Genomic DNA, 14,772 nt, shown 5'->3' on the forward strand with positions numbered 1-14,772 from the left:
CAGAGCCAGGCCCCTCTCAACACTACCCTTGTGTCCGTGGTTTCCGTACCACTCTGTATCCCCGTCAGTGTGCGTCCGTGGTTTCCGTACCACTCCGTATTCCCGCCAGTGTGTGTCCGTGGCTTCCGTGCCACCCCGCCAGTGTAGCCCTAGTCGTTGAGGGGGATGTTAAATAGTACCACATCGCCTAGGGCAACCTAGGTCCCATGCTTAATAAGCCTTGGAAAATCCTAACCTTGCAAGCCGGTTTTCGAGGTTAGTTAGGCCCATGGATTTCTAACACCTAGTTTTGTCATTCGATCTTTGATGGGTAACACCCAACCGAAGATAAACAAGAAACCGTTTTCCGAGGAAGAAGATGATCGACAGCAACATAATCAAGAGATGAATAATGTATTCTTCACTTGTGAGATTTGTACAGAGGAAGTTCCATTGCAACAAAGATTCAAGAACAAGAAACCATGCACGCATTCGTTCTGCACAGACTGCATTGCAAGATACATACAAGTAAAGATAGAAGAAAGTGACAGACCAGATATAAAATGTCCTCACACGAACTGCGTCACTGTCTTGGACCCTTTATCATGTCGTTCATTCCTTCCTCCAACCGACTGTCCGGTGGTGCGACTCTTTATGAAAATCAACAGTTTGTGAAAGTTACGATACAGTTTACTGTTCAAACCCTAATTGCTCAGAGTTGGTTTTAGATACAAGTAAACAAAGTTTAGGAAGTCATCTATTCTGGAGACGATGGTTAACAGGGAAGAAACAGAAGGTATCAGAATGCCACATTGTAAGCTGCTGTTTTGTCTAAGATGCATGGTTCTGTTCGGAGCCGATCATCATCGCAGTACAAGTAGAAGGGTTAAGCGAGCAAATGAGGTTCTGCTCATGCAGATGGCTGCAAAAAGAAAATGGAAAAGATGTCCCCATTGCAGGATATACGTGGAAAGAATGGAAGGATAACGACGATTATAAACTAGTACAATTAAGTTTTCTATGTTCGAATAAATAATTAACTTTCTTATGCTACCATTGATGTGTTTTCCGTATGTTTTCTCTGAAGGTGTAGGTATCAGTTTTGTTATTACTGTGGAGCCAAATGGAAGAATAGCCATGAGTGTCGTAGAATCCATGACATCTATCAGGATTCAGGAGTTAGCTGCCATGCACTTTACGGTCATAAGCTAAGAAAGTCGGTCGGTCTCTACTATTTTGTCCCAGTTAGGAATAGTCCGGCTGTATCCAGTCAGTTGCTGTCCAGAAGACTCGTATTTGTAAACTTGGGATCCTTTCACTGTAATATTTTAGTCAGTGAAAGTAGTAATAATGCAGTGTACTGAGTCAATATTTTTCCTAATAAATTCTGAAGACAACTTACAGATTTATGAATTCTGCAATTACTGAAATTTTAAAATCAGTTACAGAGTCATTGATACAATTCAGAAACAAAGTAAGAAGTTGCTAGCAATAGCAAATGACTCATTGGGATTTTTGGCAAAAGGAAAGACGCTTGTCAAGTGTAGCACAAAACAAAGAGAACTCGTCCCTCTTCACTCCCAGCCCTTTAACTCCAAACAGCATACAAAATACTCAAGAAGACGGACACTCTATTTCTTTTTGCTGGCATACGTTTCCCACTACCAAGAAATCGTTGTCTGTGACACAATTTGTTATGACTTATTATCCATAAAATGGTCACGGAACAACTATTTTTCTCATAATAAAACAGTAGGCCCTAGATGCCGTATTTTTTCTAATGTTAGCCTGGCTAAGTAGTCGTGTTTGCTAATACTTTTAGACAGTAATTGGACCTTCCCAAATAAATTTGGCGAGTGCAACAGGTTAATGAATTATTTCTTCAGGTTAATCAAATTCAAAGGATTGTTTCCATGAAGGAATTGTTTAAGATTCTGATGATGCTAATAGAAAAGAAGAAAACAATAAGTTTTTGATGTGACTTCTAGAGAAAATTTACTGTTATTTGTAAGAGGTTTCATGTCTGTTCATCACCAACATACACCTTCAAGAAGCATCAATGGTGGCTATTGAATTAGGTTTTCAAATTCATAATGCATATGTTATGAGAATATCCAACAACTCGCAGTTATGTAAAGGTGATTAACTACTGCTGAAATAGAGTATTTCTAGTTCTAAAAATTACTTCCTTTGCTGCCGTTGGAATGAAATTTAAATGTTTAAGATAAATCTGATCGTAACAGCATTATTGGTTCTGCTATGCAGAAAATTATGACAACCTACTGCCTCAATCCTTGTTACTTACAGTAGGATTCATCCCATGTTGACGTGAGTGAATGCAATAGTCCTTGTCAATAATATATTTCAAGGGGCATTATAGGGTTTTTAAATTCCATTATCTTGACCGTATCCCGTTATAAGATAAACATAAAATGGATTTGGCATTCTAGGGTTTCCTTACGTAATATTTTTCCAGGGATCTTCTTGTTATGTTGGTAGCCTATAAACATTATTATTCTCTTGATTTATCAAAGTTATTTTCTTAGTTATTGTTCTTTAGTTTTGCTATTCCTTTCACTGTTGAATGGATCTGGGATCCTGTCAATCTTCCTTCAGTAACCATGGGTAAAACACAACCAAAGATAAACAAAATACCTTTTTCCGATGAAGAATATAATGATCAGCAACAAGATATTCAAGAGATAAATAATGCAGCATTCTTTATTTGTGAGATCTGTACATAACAAGTTCCATTGCAACAAAGATTCAATAACAAGCAACAAAAGCTAATATTTGGATCATCTCATTGTTCGGTGACAGTAGTGTTTCTAATGCAATGTAATAAGTTAATATTTTCATCCTAATGAATCCTGCAGACAACTTACAAATTTATTAATTTCTGCAATATTAGTAGTGATTTATTATGAGAAGATAATCAGTTCGAAAGCCAATAATCATATATCAAGTTGTTTGGATATCATTGTTAAAATCAATTACAGATAACCTTAATGAGATAAGTGATATCAAAATTTTAAAACACAAAAACAATACTCCCCCCGTTTCTAAACAATAGGATTTATTGCCGTCCGTTGCTCCCCGGAGGTATTTGTCAGATGGTGCGACTATTTTTTTTTTCTTATTTTTGATCGAAAAGGGGGAATTTTATTGCGAAGAGAAGAAAGAATTACAAATGCAAGAGCAAAAACAGAGAAACAAGAAAAGAAGAAATCCAAAACAGGTGTGACTATTTGTCCATCGTATGTGATGGAAGTAAAACAGAAGCAAACTCTTAAGTTACTATGTTAATGAAACATTGTCTCTCAAGAGAAGACACACATATCAAGCCTGAAGTTAAAGTTTCTGTTGAAGGTGAAACTCCAAGTTAGAATTGATGTTTTCACATCCACGTTGACTTGGAAGTGAGAAAAGATTTCTCATCGAAAATTTTCCGATTACGTTCACTCCATAAGGCCCATAGCACGGCAGCTGGTACCAGGTCCCATATTTCTTTCGCAGGACCTAAAATACCTTTAGATGACCAAGATTGAGCTAGTTGAAGAACTGTTAGAGGAGGAATCCACCACTACGTACCTGGGAGGATCAAGGAGCATACTTTGCGAGAGAAATGGCATGTCAGAAGAAGGTGTCCAGTTGACTCACATTCAACAAGGCAAAGAGGACATATGCTTGCGAGCTTGAAGTTCCGATGCTGAAGAGAGTCTTGGGTGGCGAACTTATTGCTAGCTTCTGTCCAATAGAAGAAACATATTTTTGGCAGGACATGCGGATTCTAAATCGCCTTATAGGGGAAATTAAAGACTGGAACATATTGAGCATTCTCCACCAAGGATATGTAGGTGGACATTACAGTGAAAGAGCCTGTTGATGATGGAGTCCAAACTCTTGAGTCAAGTTGACTGGAAAGAGGTGGTGGATAATGGCTTATGTATACAAGCATGGCAGCTAATTGGTTGACTTCAAATTCCCTCAAAATTCTCTTGAAGTGGAAAGACCAACTGGTACCATCTGTTGAAATATGCTCATGAATAGAGCCTTGCTTGAGACCAGCAATTTTGAAGAGGGCAGAAAACATGTCCCTTAGACATGTATCGGAATTCCAATTGTCTATCCAGAATGACATGGTTAAATCGTTGCCAATTGAAATACTGGAGAGAGAGGTTACCTTCCGGAATTGAGTTGTGACATGTTTCCATATCGAGCATCCATAAAAAGATGAGGGAATTTGAGGGGTCTAGATGGATTTCGGCCCACCGTATTTGTCTCGAATAATTCGGTGCCACAAAGAATGAGTTCCTTCTCCAAATCTCCAACCCCATTTAGCTATGAGAGACAGATTCATCATTCGAAGGTTCTTTATGCCTAACCCACCAATTTTTAGGGGTTTGCAGAGCTCCTCCCACTTGATCAAATGTAAACTTTTAGTTTCACCACTGTCCCATATGAAGTTCCTCAAGATATTTTCTAATGTCTTTATAACAGAAACGAGAGCTAGGTACACCGAGAAATAATATACGACGACATTGATTAGCACTGTTTTCACTAATGTGACTCTACCGGCTCTTGTGAGAATGGCTTTTTTCCAATATGCAATCTTAGATTCGAATTTTTCTATGATGGGATCCCAAAGAGATTTGTCCTTTGATGGTGCTCAAGGTGGCATACCAAGATATGAGAAAGGAAGTGATTCAATTACATATCCAAGCCTAGTTTCCCAAAGAGATAGTTCTGGAATCTGACCCACTTGGATTAATTTTGTCTTTGAATGATTTACTCGAAGTCCTGATATAACTTCAATACATTTTAGAATGCTCATGAGGTTGTTCATCTCATCCCATGATGCGTTTATAAAGAAGACTGAATCATCCGCATATTGTAGGTGAGAAATAGGGACATTACCTTGCTTTACTGATAAGCCATTAAGTAACCCTATCCCAACTGCCTTGTCAATTATCTTGGAGAGACCTTCCATGGAAAGAAAAAATGCAACGGAGACAGTGGCGCTCCTTGTCGAAGACCACGCGAAGCCGAGAAATTACCGAAAGGAGATCCATTTAGTAAGAGTGAGAATGTTGGCGAACCATAGAAGTATCTCAACCAGCTTAGCCATTTCGCTTTAAACCCTATTTTGCGCAAGATGTCTTCAACAAAAGACCAACTAACTCTATCGAAAGCTTTCTCAAGATCCACTTTGAAATCAATCCGGGGATTTTATCTTTGATTTTATAGTCTACAATTTCGTTGGCAATCAAAATGCCATCAAAAATTTGTCTGCCAAAAACAAATCTAGTTTGACTTGGATCCACTAGTTTTGTCATCAGCGATTGAAGGCGAGAAGATAATACCTTGGCGATGATTTTGTATGTACTCGTGAGGAGGCTAATGGGCCTGTAGTCTTTGACAGTCTCCACATGTTGTTTCTTTGGGATTAAAGTGATAAACGTTGAATTATGCCTGGTATCCATGTAACTTGTGCTCCAGAACTCATGAACCATTTCCATGAAGTGCTGATTGATGAAGTGCCAACATTTCTGGAAGAAAGCAACAGGGAATCTTTCTGGTTATGGGGCCTTGTCGTGTTTCAGACTTTTCAGGGAAGATATAACTCCATCTTCGGTAATAGGCGAGTCCAGTCTAGTTGCATCTTCTTCATTGATACAAGGTAAATGCATATCACCAATGCGAGGTCTTTCGCGGAATTCCTCCGAAAATAAATTGGAATAGAATCCAGTAATGTGATCCACGATCACGTCTTTTTCAGTAACAAGCTCACCGTTAATGAATAACTGCTTAATTCTATTATATCTTCTTCTTTCTGATGTTGTTTTGTGGAAAAAAGATGTATTTCGATCTCCAGATTTTAACCATTCATTTCGAGATTTTTTCTTCATAGAAATTTCTTTATGTACTGAGATATATTAGAAGTCCACTTTGGCTTGTGCTCTTTCAATGAGCCGTTCCTCTGGAAGACTGCCCAAATCAGCCTCAATACTATCTAGAACTTCAACCGTATGTAAACAAAATTCTATCTTGGGATCTAACTGGCCAAACACAGTTTTGTTCCATACTTCGATTCGGTGTTTAAGAGCTTGTAGCTTGTTCCAAAAAACAGTACTTGGGGATCCGGAGAAGTTAAATGAGAGCCACCACTATTTGAGACTAGTTAAAAAAGACGGATGCTGAAACCACATTAGTTCTAGCCTGAATGGAGATGGACCTCAAGATGGCTCTGCGAGATCCAACAAAATTGGTATATGATCTGATGTTGGCCTTGTCTTAGCCAGCTGAGAGATGAATGGAAATTTTCCTTCAAAATCAGATGAAAACAAGAACATATCAATCCTAGTAAGAGTAGGGGATGCCTGACCATTTGACCATGTGTACTTTGATCCTTTGAGGGGGAGATCGACCAGTGCATGAGTTGATATGAATTGTGAGAATTTCCTCATACTTCGAGTGGTCCTTCTGTTGGTAGTTGTACCTTCGATTCTTCGAATGACATTGAAATCTCCTCCAAATACCCATGGGATTTGCCAAAGGCCTCCTATGTAGTGCAATTCTCTCCAAAAGTGCTTTCTTTCATTAACTCTATTTGGGCCATAAACTCCTGTGAGAAACCAATAAAAGTTAGATGACAAAAATCTACATTGACCTTCCAATGAGGATATGACTTCAATAATACTCGGGTTCCAGATAATTATGATGCCGCCGGAGGCTCCAATAGAAGGCTGAAAGGTCCAACCCATTGATCTTGAGCCACATATATCAGAATTAGTGCAGGTAGGTATTTTCGACTCTGGAAGAATTACTATTGATGGTTTATGTAATTGTAACACTTGTTTGACTGCCGTTCTTTTTTTGGGAGAGCACAGACCCCATACGTTCCAAGACATAATTGTGTTACTCACTTGTAACTCCGCGGACCCTTTTTCCTAGCAGATCTTGAAGAATGATCCGCTGGGGTAGATGGCTGATTAGCATTGAAGTTCAGTCTTTGAGCTTCTCTTAATAGCCTTTTGGGAATTACATGTTAGAGAATTTCCAAGATAGAAAGGAAAGAGGAGGAGGGGGATACAAGAGGGAATTGGGGGGTGATGTTGCACTGGTTGAAAGGAATAAGGGAGAAGAGTCAGGGGATTCAGAATGGGGTAAGCATGGGACACAAACATTTGATGGTACAGATTCTGGTAAATTTCGGATGGAATCATCAAAAAGACTAGGGACATCGGATCGTACGTCATCAAGATTCGTTAAAGGTAAATTTGGACTGTACGTAGCAATTGGTGTTTCTAAAGTGGTTTCTGAGATTGGGTCAATTGGGTCGAAAATGGTTAAGGCAAAATTTTCAACAGGAAGGGGATTTTTGGAAGGGAAACAAAAGGTGAATTAGCTTTGTCAATGGTGTGACTATTTATGCGAATCAACAGTTTGTGGAAAGTATGATACAGCTTATTGTCCGAATCCTAAATGCTCAGAGTTGGTTTTGAATGAATGTCGACTGCTTCTCCTTTGGAAGAACAAACAGAAGATATCAAAATGCCCACATTGTAAGATGATGTTTTGTCTAAGGTGCATGGTTCTATGCCAAGGAAATCATCAGTGCAAGTAACAACAATATCTGTGGTTGTATAAGTAGAACAAGGGTTAAGCGAGTGAATGAGGTTCTATTCATGCAGATGGCTGCAACCAAAAAATGGAAAAGTTGTCCCGATTGTAGGTTTTACGTGGAAAGAAAGGATGGATGCCGACATATTTCTTGGAGGTAAACGAGCCTTTATAAGTGTCTGTGTGGTGGTAGAGTCTGAAGGTAGAATTCGTAAAGTTGGTATCATCTCATTGTTACAGTGAAGGTAGTAGTTCTAATGCAATGTACTACTACTAAGTTAATATTTTCATCCTAGATTCCTAATGAATTCTAGAGAAAACTTAGAATATCTGCAATATTACTAGAGTTTGACTATGGGCAGGTAACGGTAATGAGACAAGTGATTCTAAAATTCTACATACGTGTACCTATCACTTTTTCATTTTAGCTTATTTTTGCAGAAAAGGAGGGAGTCACAATTTTTGTTGAAACATTAGGATCTTCGTCACTAACCTATTCTGTCATGAATGATTCGTATATTTTTTTTTCTAGTGTTAGCCTAAGTAGTCTTTAATAGTAGCTAGAAGACACATTCTTGAATCCTTGCATTGGGAAATGGTTTGTTGTTTTGAATTCCTTCCCATAAATGCAATTAAATGGCATACGCAGAATCTTAAAAAACCCATAGAAATTAGATTGATTGAACGACCCTTCATTATCTAGCATGCATGAGAAACTCAATAGACTGCCAGATTCTATAAATACGTCTCTAATCTAAAGAAGTTATAATCCAAAGGAAAGAACTTGTAGAAAGGATTTACTTAACCAAATTTGAAATGCCTTTCTGCGAGATTTGCATGGTAGCTAAACTAAGTTTGAGATGGAAAAGAGTACTACCAATTGCACGCACACTTACTGCTGGAGATGCATCGAAAAATACATTTCATCAAAGGTAAAGGAGAACATCACCTTGATAACCTGCCCAGATTTCAACTGCAAAGAGAAATTAGAACTCTATTACTTCATAAATACCATATCCCGTAAGGTGTTCGATCTTTGGGAGAGTGCCTTGCGTGAATCTTTAACTCTTCAAGTTGAGCATAGAGGAGGGGTTGAAGAAATGCTATTGATTCAACTTGCCGAGAAGAACAAGTGGAGAAAATGTCCAGGCTGCAAATATTACGTGGAAAAGATTAGTGGCTGTTTTCATGTAACTTGCAGGTACGCAGTAGGGTGATCAAATAATAGAGTTTCTCTACTTCTAACCATTAACTCCTTTGCTACCATTGGAATGTTTTACTCGCAGGTGTGGATCTGAGTTTTGCTATGGTTGCGGAGCAAAATGGGGTGAGACTCATAAAGCTTTCTGTAAGAGAACATAAGTTAGCAAATGTAAACAATCAAATTATCGGTCGGACTAAGTGCATTTTACTGCTATTGCTGATGAAGGGAAACTATATAAATATGTTAATTGTTTCTGTAATGGTTTGGTTTATGCTTTTTATATCGATATAGAAGGAACTCTTTGACGTTTACTTGTGAAGCCAAATTGTTATACTTAAATTACCCTTCATTAATCTAAAAAATTCATACACTCACATTACCCCTTCATTAGTACTTACAGTTTAATCTAAAGGACTTGTGACCCAAAAGAAAGAAAGAACTTATTGTAATTGCACAAGGAGCAGTAGGTTGTCGATGATTTCTTATTAGGAGAGTTGTAAGTGGCCTCCCATATCAATGGAGATAACCACAACAGTACTTCAAATAACTATGAAAGACAGTGACATATCGATAAGATGTTAATGGTAGTATGGGGGATGATCAGCGTTCTTTCGAATGATATTTTGTGAGATTTGCACGGAAGCTAAATCGAAAAGTGAGAGAAGGAACACTACTAGCAAATGTTTTACATTTATTGTTCGAATGCATCACCAAACACATCGAAGCTAAGATACAAGAGACAATCACTAAGAGTAAGAATCTCATAGTAACTAATCTAGTCTAGCTGTATTTAGTATCATTCTCTGTTTAGAGTCTTTAGACCAATAAATGTGTAAAGCTGGGGATCCATTCATCGTTTCAATGAAAGTAGTAGTCCTAATACAATGTATTGTGCTAATAAATAAAGACAGTAGATTCACATTAGACATTCTTGAGTCTATGCATTGGGAAAGTTATGTAAATTTATTCCAATCCCCTCCCAAAATTTCAATTAAACTACATACACAGAATCTGAAACAAAGACTGTTGATTATTCATTACCTAGCATGAGTAAGCCAACAGACTGTTCAAATGACTCTTCAGTCTTCATTACCCCTTCGTTATATAAGGATATCTCCAATCTACAGAATTTGTAGAGCTCAAAAGAAAGAAAACACTCACTAAATCTCTAATGGCGAAGCTTTCCAAGTAGTAGTTGATGATTTACTTTGGAGTGTTGTCAGTTGGCTCTGATGATGGTGGTGAGGAAGAGGTCTTTCCTATTTCTGACGAAAAGTACGCAGAAGAGTTGTGTCTTCAAGAGGCAGGTGATAAATCAACAAAAACTTGGTAGGCTTCTAAAAGGTCCTAAAAATTATCCCCGGCAGCGGCGCCAAAAACTTGATGGGCCCGGAGAAGTGTATAAAATTAAGCGCAATAAAAACGGGGGCCTACAGTAATACCGCAAGTGCACGGTCGTCGGTTGTAGCTCGTGCAAGTACGGGTCGATCCACAGAGATTGGGAGTGTTTGAAGTGTTCTAGCTATTTTGGGTTCTAAATTTGCTATTGGGTTTCTAATTGTGCTTTGGGCTTAGTGGGTTTGTTTGGATTAACTGTGAACTTATGGGCTTTTGGTCTTTAGAGTTGCACTGGGCTTTGGGCTAACAGTGAACTGAACTTGGGCTCAACAGTTCAACTGTGAATTGGGCTCAATGTCTTTTGATGTGAACTGGGCTTTGGATTCAGTCAAGGATCTGGGCCTTTGGGCCTTTATGAAATGGGCTTCAGTTTGTACAAACAATGGACAGTGGGCTTAGAACTGAGAACTAGGCCTTGAACTGGACTGATGGGCTTTTGCTTGGCAGCAGGCTTGGCAGCAACAACAGCAGCAGCAGCAACAACAGCAGAGGCAACACAGAGAAGGCACCAGCAGCAGCACAAGGCAAAGATGGAAGCAGCAGCAGTACTGCAGGGCAGAGGCAAGTGCACAGCAGCACTAGCAGTTTGCAAGGCAGGGAAGAAAGAAAGCAGCAGTACTGCAGCAGCAAAGCTGGAGAAAACAGCAGCAACAGCAGCAGCAGTGCAAAGAAAGCAGCTGCACAAGCACTGAGTAGCAGGGTAGGGAAGCAACAACAGGGCAAAAGAAGGCAATGAAGAACAAAGGCAGTTAACAGGAAAGACAATGGAGAAAATGAAGAAACTAAACAACAACAATCAGAGAACAGTGCAAGTGAACCAAGGCCTAAGCCAAGGGCAAGGGAGATGGTGAAGCTAACAGAGCATGAATAAGAAAAAGAAACAAAGCCAAGTAAATGGCTCTAGGCAATCTTCCAGAGTGGGAAGAGAACTAGCTTGCTCATTGTCACTAGTGAGCACTAGTTTCTCCCCACTACTCAATCAACTAAATGCACTGAAATTTCTAGCCTAACATTCCACTAAACTAACAGTGAATTAAGACAACATGAACAAACATCACAAGAACATGAAACAACTGAAATTAAACCTTAACAGAACAAACATCACACCAAACAGAACATGAACTGAAATTGAAAAGTGAAATTGAAATTAACTGAAATTAACTGAAAAATTAATTGAAAAGTGAACTAAAATTAAACTGAAAATTAACAGAACTTGAAAGTCCTGGACACTGGCTAGTCCAGCATACCTTTCTACACCACACCCATTCTCTATTTATACCCACAGACACAATTAGGGTTCTACCCAAAAAAATTCCCAAATTAAAAACAGTACAATTAGGGTTTGGTTTTACCTAATTCACCTAATTCAATCATACCATCTCTACTCTAGCTTCCCTATGCTCTCCCTAACAGAAATTAGGGTTTTCTATAAAAATCCCAAATATTGAGAAATTAGGGTTTCGTAAAATCTTACTTTGATGGCGCAATTTCTTCAATCAATCGCTGACCCATCCTTCCTCTGACTTCACTGCTCCTTCCCATGCCTTTTCTAGCTTCGATTGATAACATGCAATCATTCTCATCAATTCCACACGTCACTGAAATCGTGTGATGTTGATGAAGTTGATTGAGAGTTACTATGTGCGGTAGGTGGTGTGGTTGTGGCAGAGTTGGTGGTGGCGGACATGGTGGTAAGGTGGAGCGGCAGTGGAGTTGGTGGTGGAGCGACAGGTGAAGAAGGTGGTTCTGCAGAGGGAGGTGATGGAGGAGAGGTCGATATGGGTTAGGGTAGGGGCTGTTTGTTTGAGGTCTAGGGTGTTCGGCACTTGGGTGTGATGCGAGTTCATCGATTTTTGATGTTCAGCGAGACTAAGCCGTGAGATGTGGAGCTGGTAGGTAGATCGGACGGTGATGCGGAGGCAAGCGAGGAGCGACCGTCGGATGAAGGGATACAACGAAACGAACGGTGCTAGATTAGGTTAGGTGCTGTAGTGTAAGGCGAAGATATCAAACTTTGATGAACAGCAAGGGAGCAGCCGTTGGATTCAACTACCATCTAATCTGAAGGCTTGGAATTTCAGCGCTGTGGTGCTTGGCAGAGACTTCAGATTTTGATGCTCTATGAAGGAGCGACCATCGGATGCTTCTGAGAACTGATCTGATGGCTGAGAACGGAGGCGTTTTTGTGTGTAGAAAATGAGGTTGTGCGCACCATTCTTCGCGGCTTCCTTGCGTGATTTCTCCCGGCTTTTCACTACTTTTCTGCTCTTTTTGCTCCGCAAGTCATCCAGACTTTATTTATTACCTAAAAATGCAAATTAATTAATAAAAATATTTATTCTTGAAAACAATGAAAATACAGAATATGGGATAAATGTAGAATTAATGCACAAAAGATGAGTTAAATGCCAACAAAAAGGGATAATATATACATTATTTGGCACTCATCAGAGGCTCTGCTGTCCTCTGTCAGAACTTCTGTGTCTATTGTTACTAAGAGTTCTTCTAATTCAAGCTATAGAAAGTCAGAAATTGGAGAATCATCTTCATCATCATTGAAAATAGAAGATACCTACAGGAATACTAGTGACGATAAGAAGATGAAATCACCAATGGATGCTAATTCTATTGTAAGGGATGATCAGCATTCTTCTGAAATGAGCTTCTGTGAGATTTGTATGGAAGCAAAACCAAAAAGTGAGACGAGGAACACTGTTAACAAGTGACAGACCAAAAGCTTCTGTCACTTGTATCTAAAGGATACAATCAAAGAGAAGGTTAAACATAAAGCAGATGGTACAATTGACAGACCAAAAGCTTGACTAGTATCTAAAGGATACAATCAAAGAGAAGGTTTTGATTATGAAAACCTTCAGTCCTGTGAAAAACCAAGTACTATTAGACTTATCTTATCAATTGCAGTGGCAAACAATTGTTGTTTGAGGCAATTAGATGTTCATAATGCTTTCTTACATGGTATTCTGACAGAAGATGTTTATATGAAACAACCATTTGGCTATGTTCACCCTGACTATCCAATCATGTCTGCAAGTTGAACAAGTCAATCTATGGATTGAAGCAAGCTCCACGCACTTGGTTTTCACGGCTAAGTACCTATCTAATTGAACTTGGTTTTAAAGGATCAATTGCAGACAGTTCACTCTTATTAAGAAGAATTCAGATGAAGTAACATAGTCTTGATTACGTCGATGACATTATAATCACAGGTTCCAATTCTTATCTTATTACAAATCTAATAGCTTTCCCTGAATATTGTGTTTGCAATTAAAGATTTAGGTGACCTCAACTACTTCTTTGGCATAAAAGTTATTAAGCAAAAAGAATCATTTCTATTGAGTCAAAAAAAATACATCACTGATTGCTTAAAAGCACAAGATAGATGCAACAAAACCAGTTGCTACTCCCTTGGATGTGAACACGAAAATCATCAGAATGGGTACACAAAAATTCGAGGATCCTAACCTCTATCGCAGTGTCTGTTGAGCATTGCAGTATCTATATCTCACTCGCCCTGATATTTCTGTCGCAGTTAACCAAGTGTGTCAGTTCATGCATGATCCTTACATCGAGCATTGGGAGCTAATCAAACATACTCAGGTTTCCAAAACACAGTTCAATATGGTTTGGTTTTGTGAAATCTCAAGTCTTCATGCCTACTCTGACTCTGATTGCGCTGGGAGTCTCGACGACCGTAGATCCACCAGTGGATATTGCATCTATTTTGGCAATAATCTTGTATCTTGGAGTGCAAGGAAACAGAAAACTGTTTCCAAGTCAAGCACGAAAGCAGAATATAGAGGCATAGCCATAACAACTTCTGAACTAATATGGCTTTAATCATTGTTAAAAGAACTTGGTGTTGAAGTAAGATCTCCGTCAATCTGGTGTGACGACTTTGGGGATACATATCTCATATCTAATCCAGTTTTTCATGCTCGTATGAAGCACATAGAAATTGATTATCACTTTGTGCATGAAAGAATAACACACAAGCAACTTCTGGTACGGTTCATCTCGACTAAAGATCAAATAGCTGACATCTTCACTAAGGGTTTGTCAGTACCAAGGTTTCTTTATCTCAGAAACAAGTTCAACATTCAATAAATCATGTACACCTTGAGGGAGGATGTTAAGGATACAACTATTATCACTCAATCAAAGCCGTAATTCTAGATATATCCTTCAACTCTACAGCTGCCAAAATTATGTCGACATTGTAACCTCTGTCAATTATGTAATTGAAGCACAAAAAATATGTAATATTTTTTGTAATTAAAGTCCTATATGTCTCAGTATAATGAATGAGGATCCACCGTATCAAGTGTGGAACATTTCACCAAATCTTCATGTTCTATCTTGTGGTAAAGGTTGAGTCAATGAGGTTTCGTATCAACTTAAATTTTGTGGCTACAATCACTGAAAATAAAATCCAATTAGCTGCAACGTCTTCCACAATATTTTTAAAAAATAAATAAAATCCAATTATTAATATGACACTTCTTAGTTAATTATTGAACAAAAATTTATTCATTAGCCATGTATTCATT

At 38.6% G+C, this 14,772-nt stretch overlaps 1 protein-coding gene across 1 annotated transcript; it reads right to left on the bottom strand.

Annotated features, from left to right (window-relative positions):
- Positions 1–6,215: 6,215 nt before the first annotated feature.
- On the bottom strand, positions 6,216–6,890 carry LOC113337042. The gene has a single exon (XM_026582734.1). It carries the CDS (start codon positions 6,888–6,890, stop codon positions 6,216–6,218), a length of 675 nt encoding a protein of 224 aa, XP_026438519.1.
- Positions 6,891–14,772: the final 7,882 nt, after the last annotated feature.

The sequence above is a fragment of the Papaver somniferum genome, unplaced genomic scaffold (genome assembly GCF_003573695.1).
Source record: "Papaver somniferum cultivar HN1 unplaced genomic scaffold, ASM357369v1 unplaced-scaffold_158, whole genome shotgun sequence".
Classification (NCBI taxonomy): Eukaryota; Viridiplantae; Streptophyta; class Magnoliopsida; order Ranunculales; family Papaveraceae; genus Papaver; species Papaver somniferum.

Bases quoted from the DNA above. Each gene is read 5' to 3' on its own strand.
- LOC113337042 (XM_026582734.1), bottom strand. From the start codon at position 6,890: ATGTCTTGGAACGTATGGGGTCTGTGCTCTCCCAAAAAAAGAACGGCA.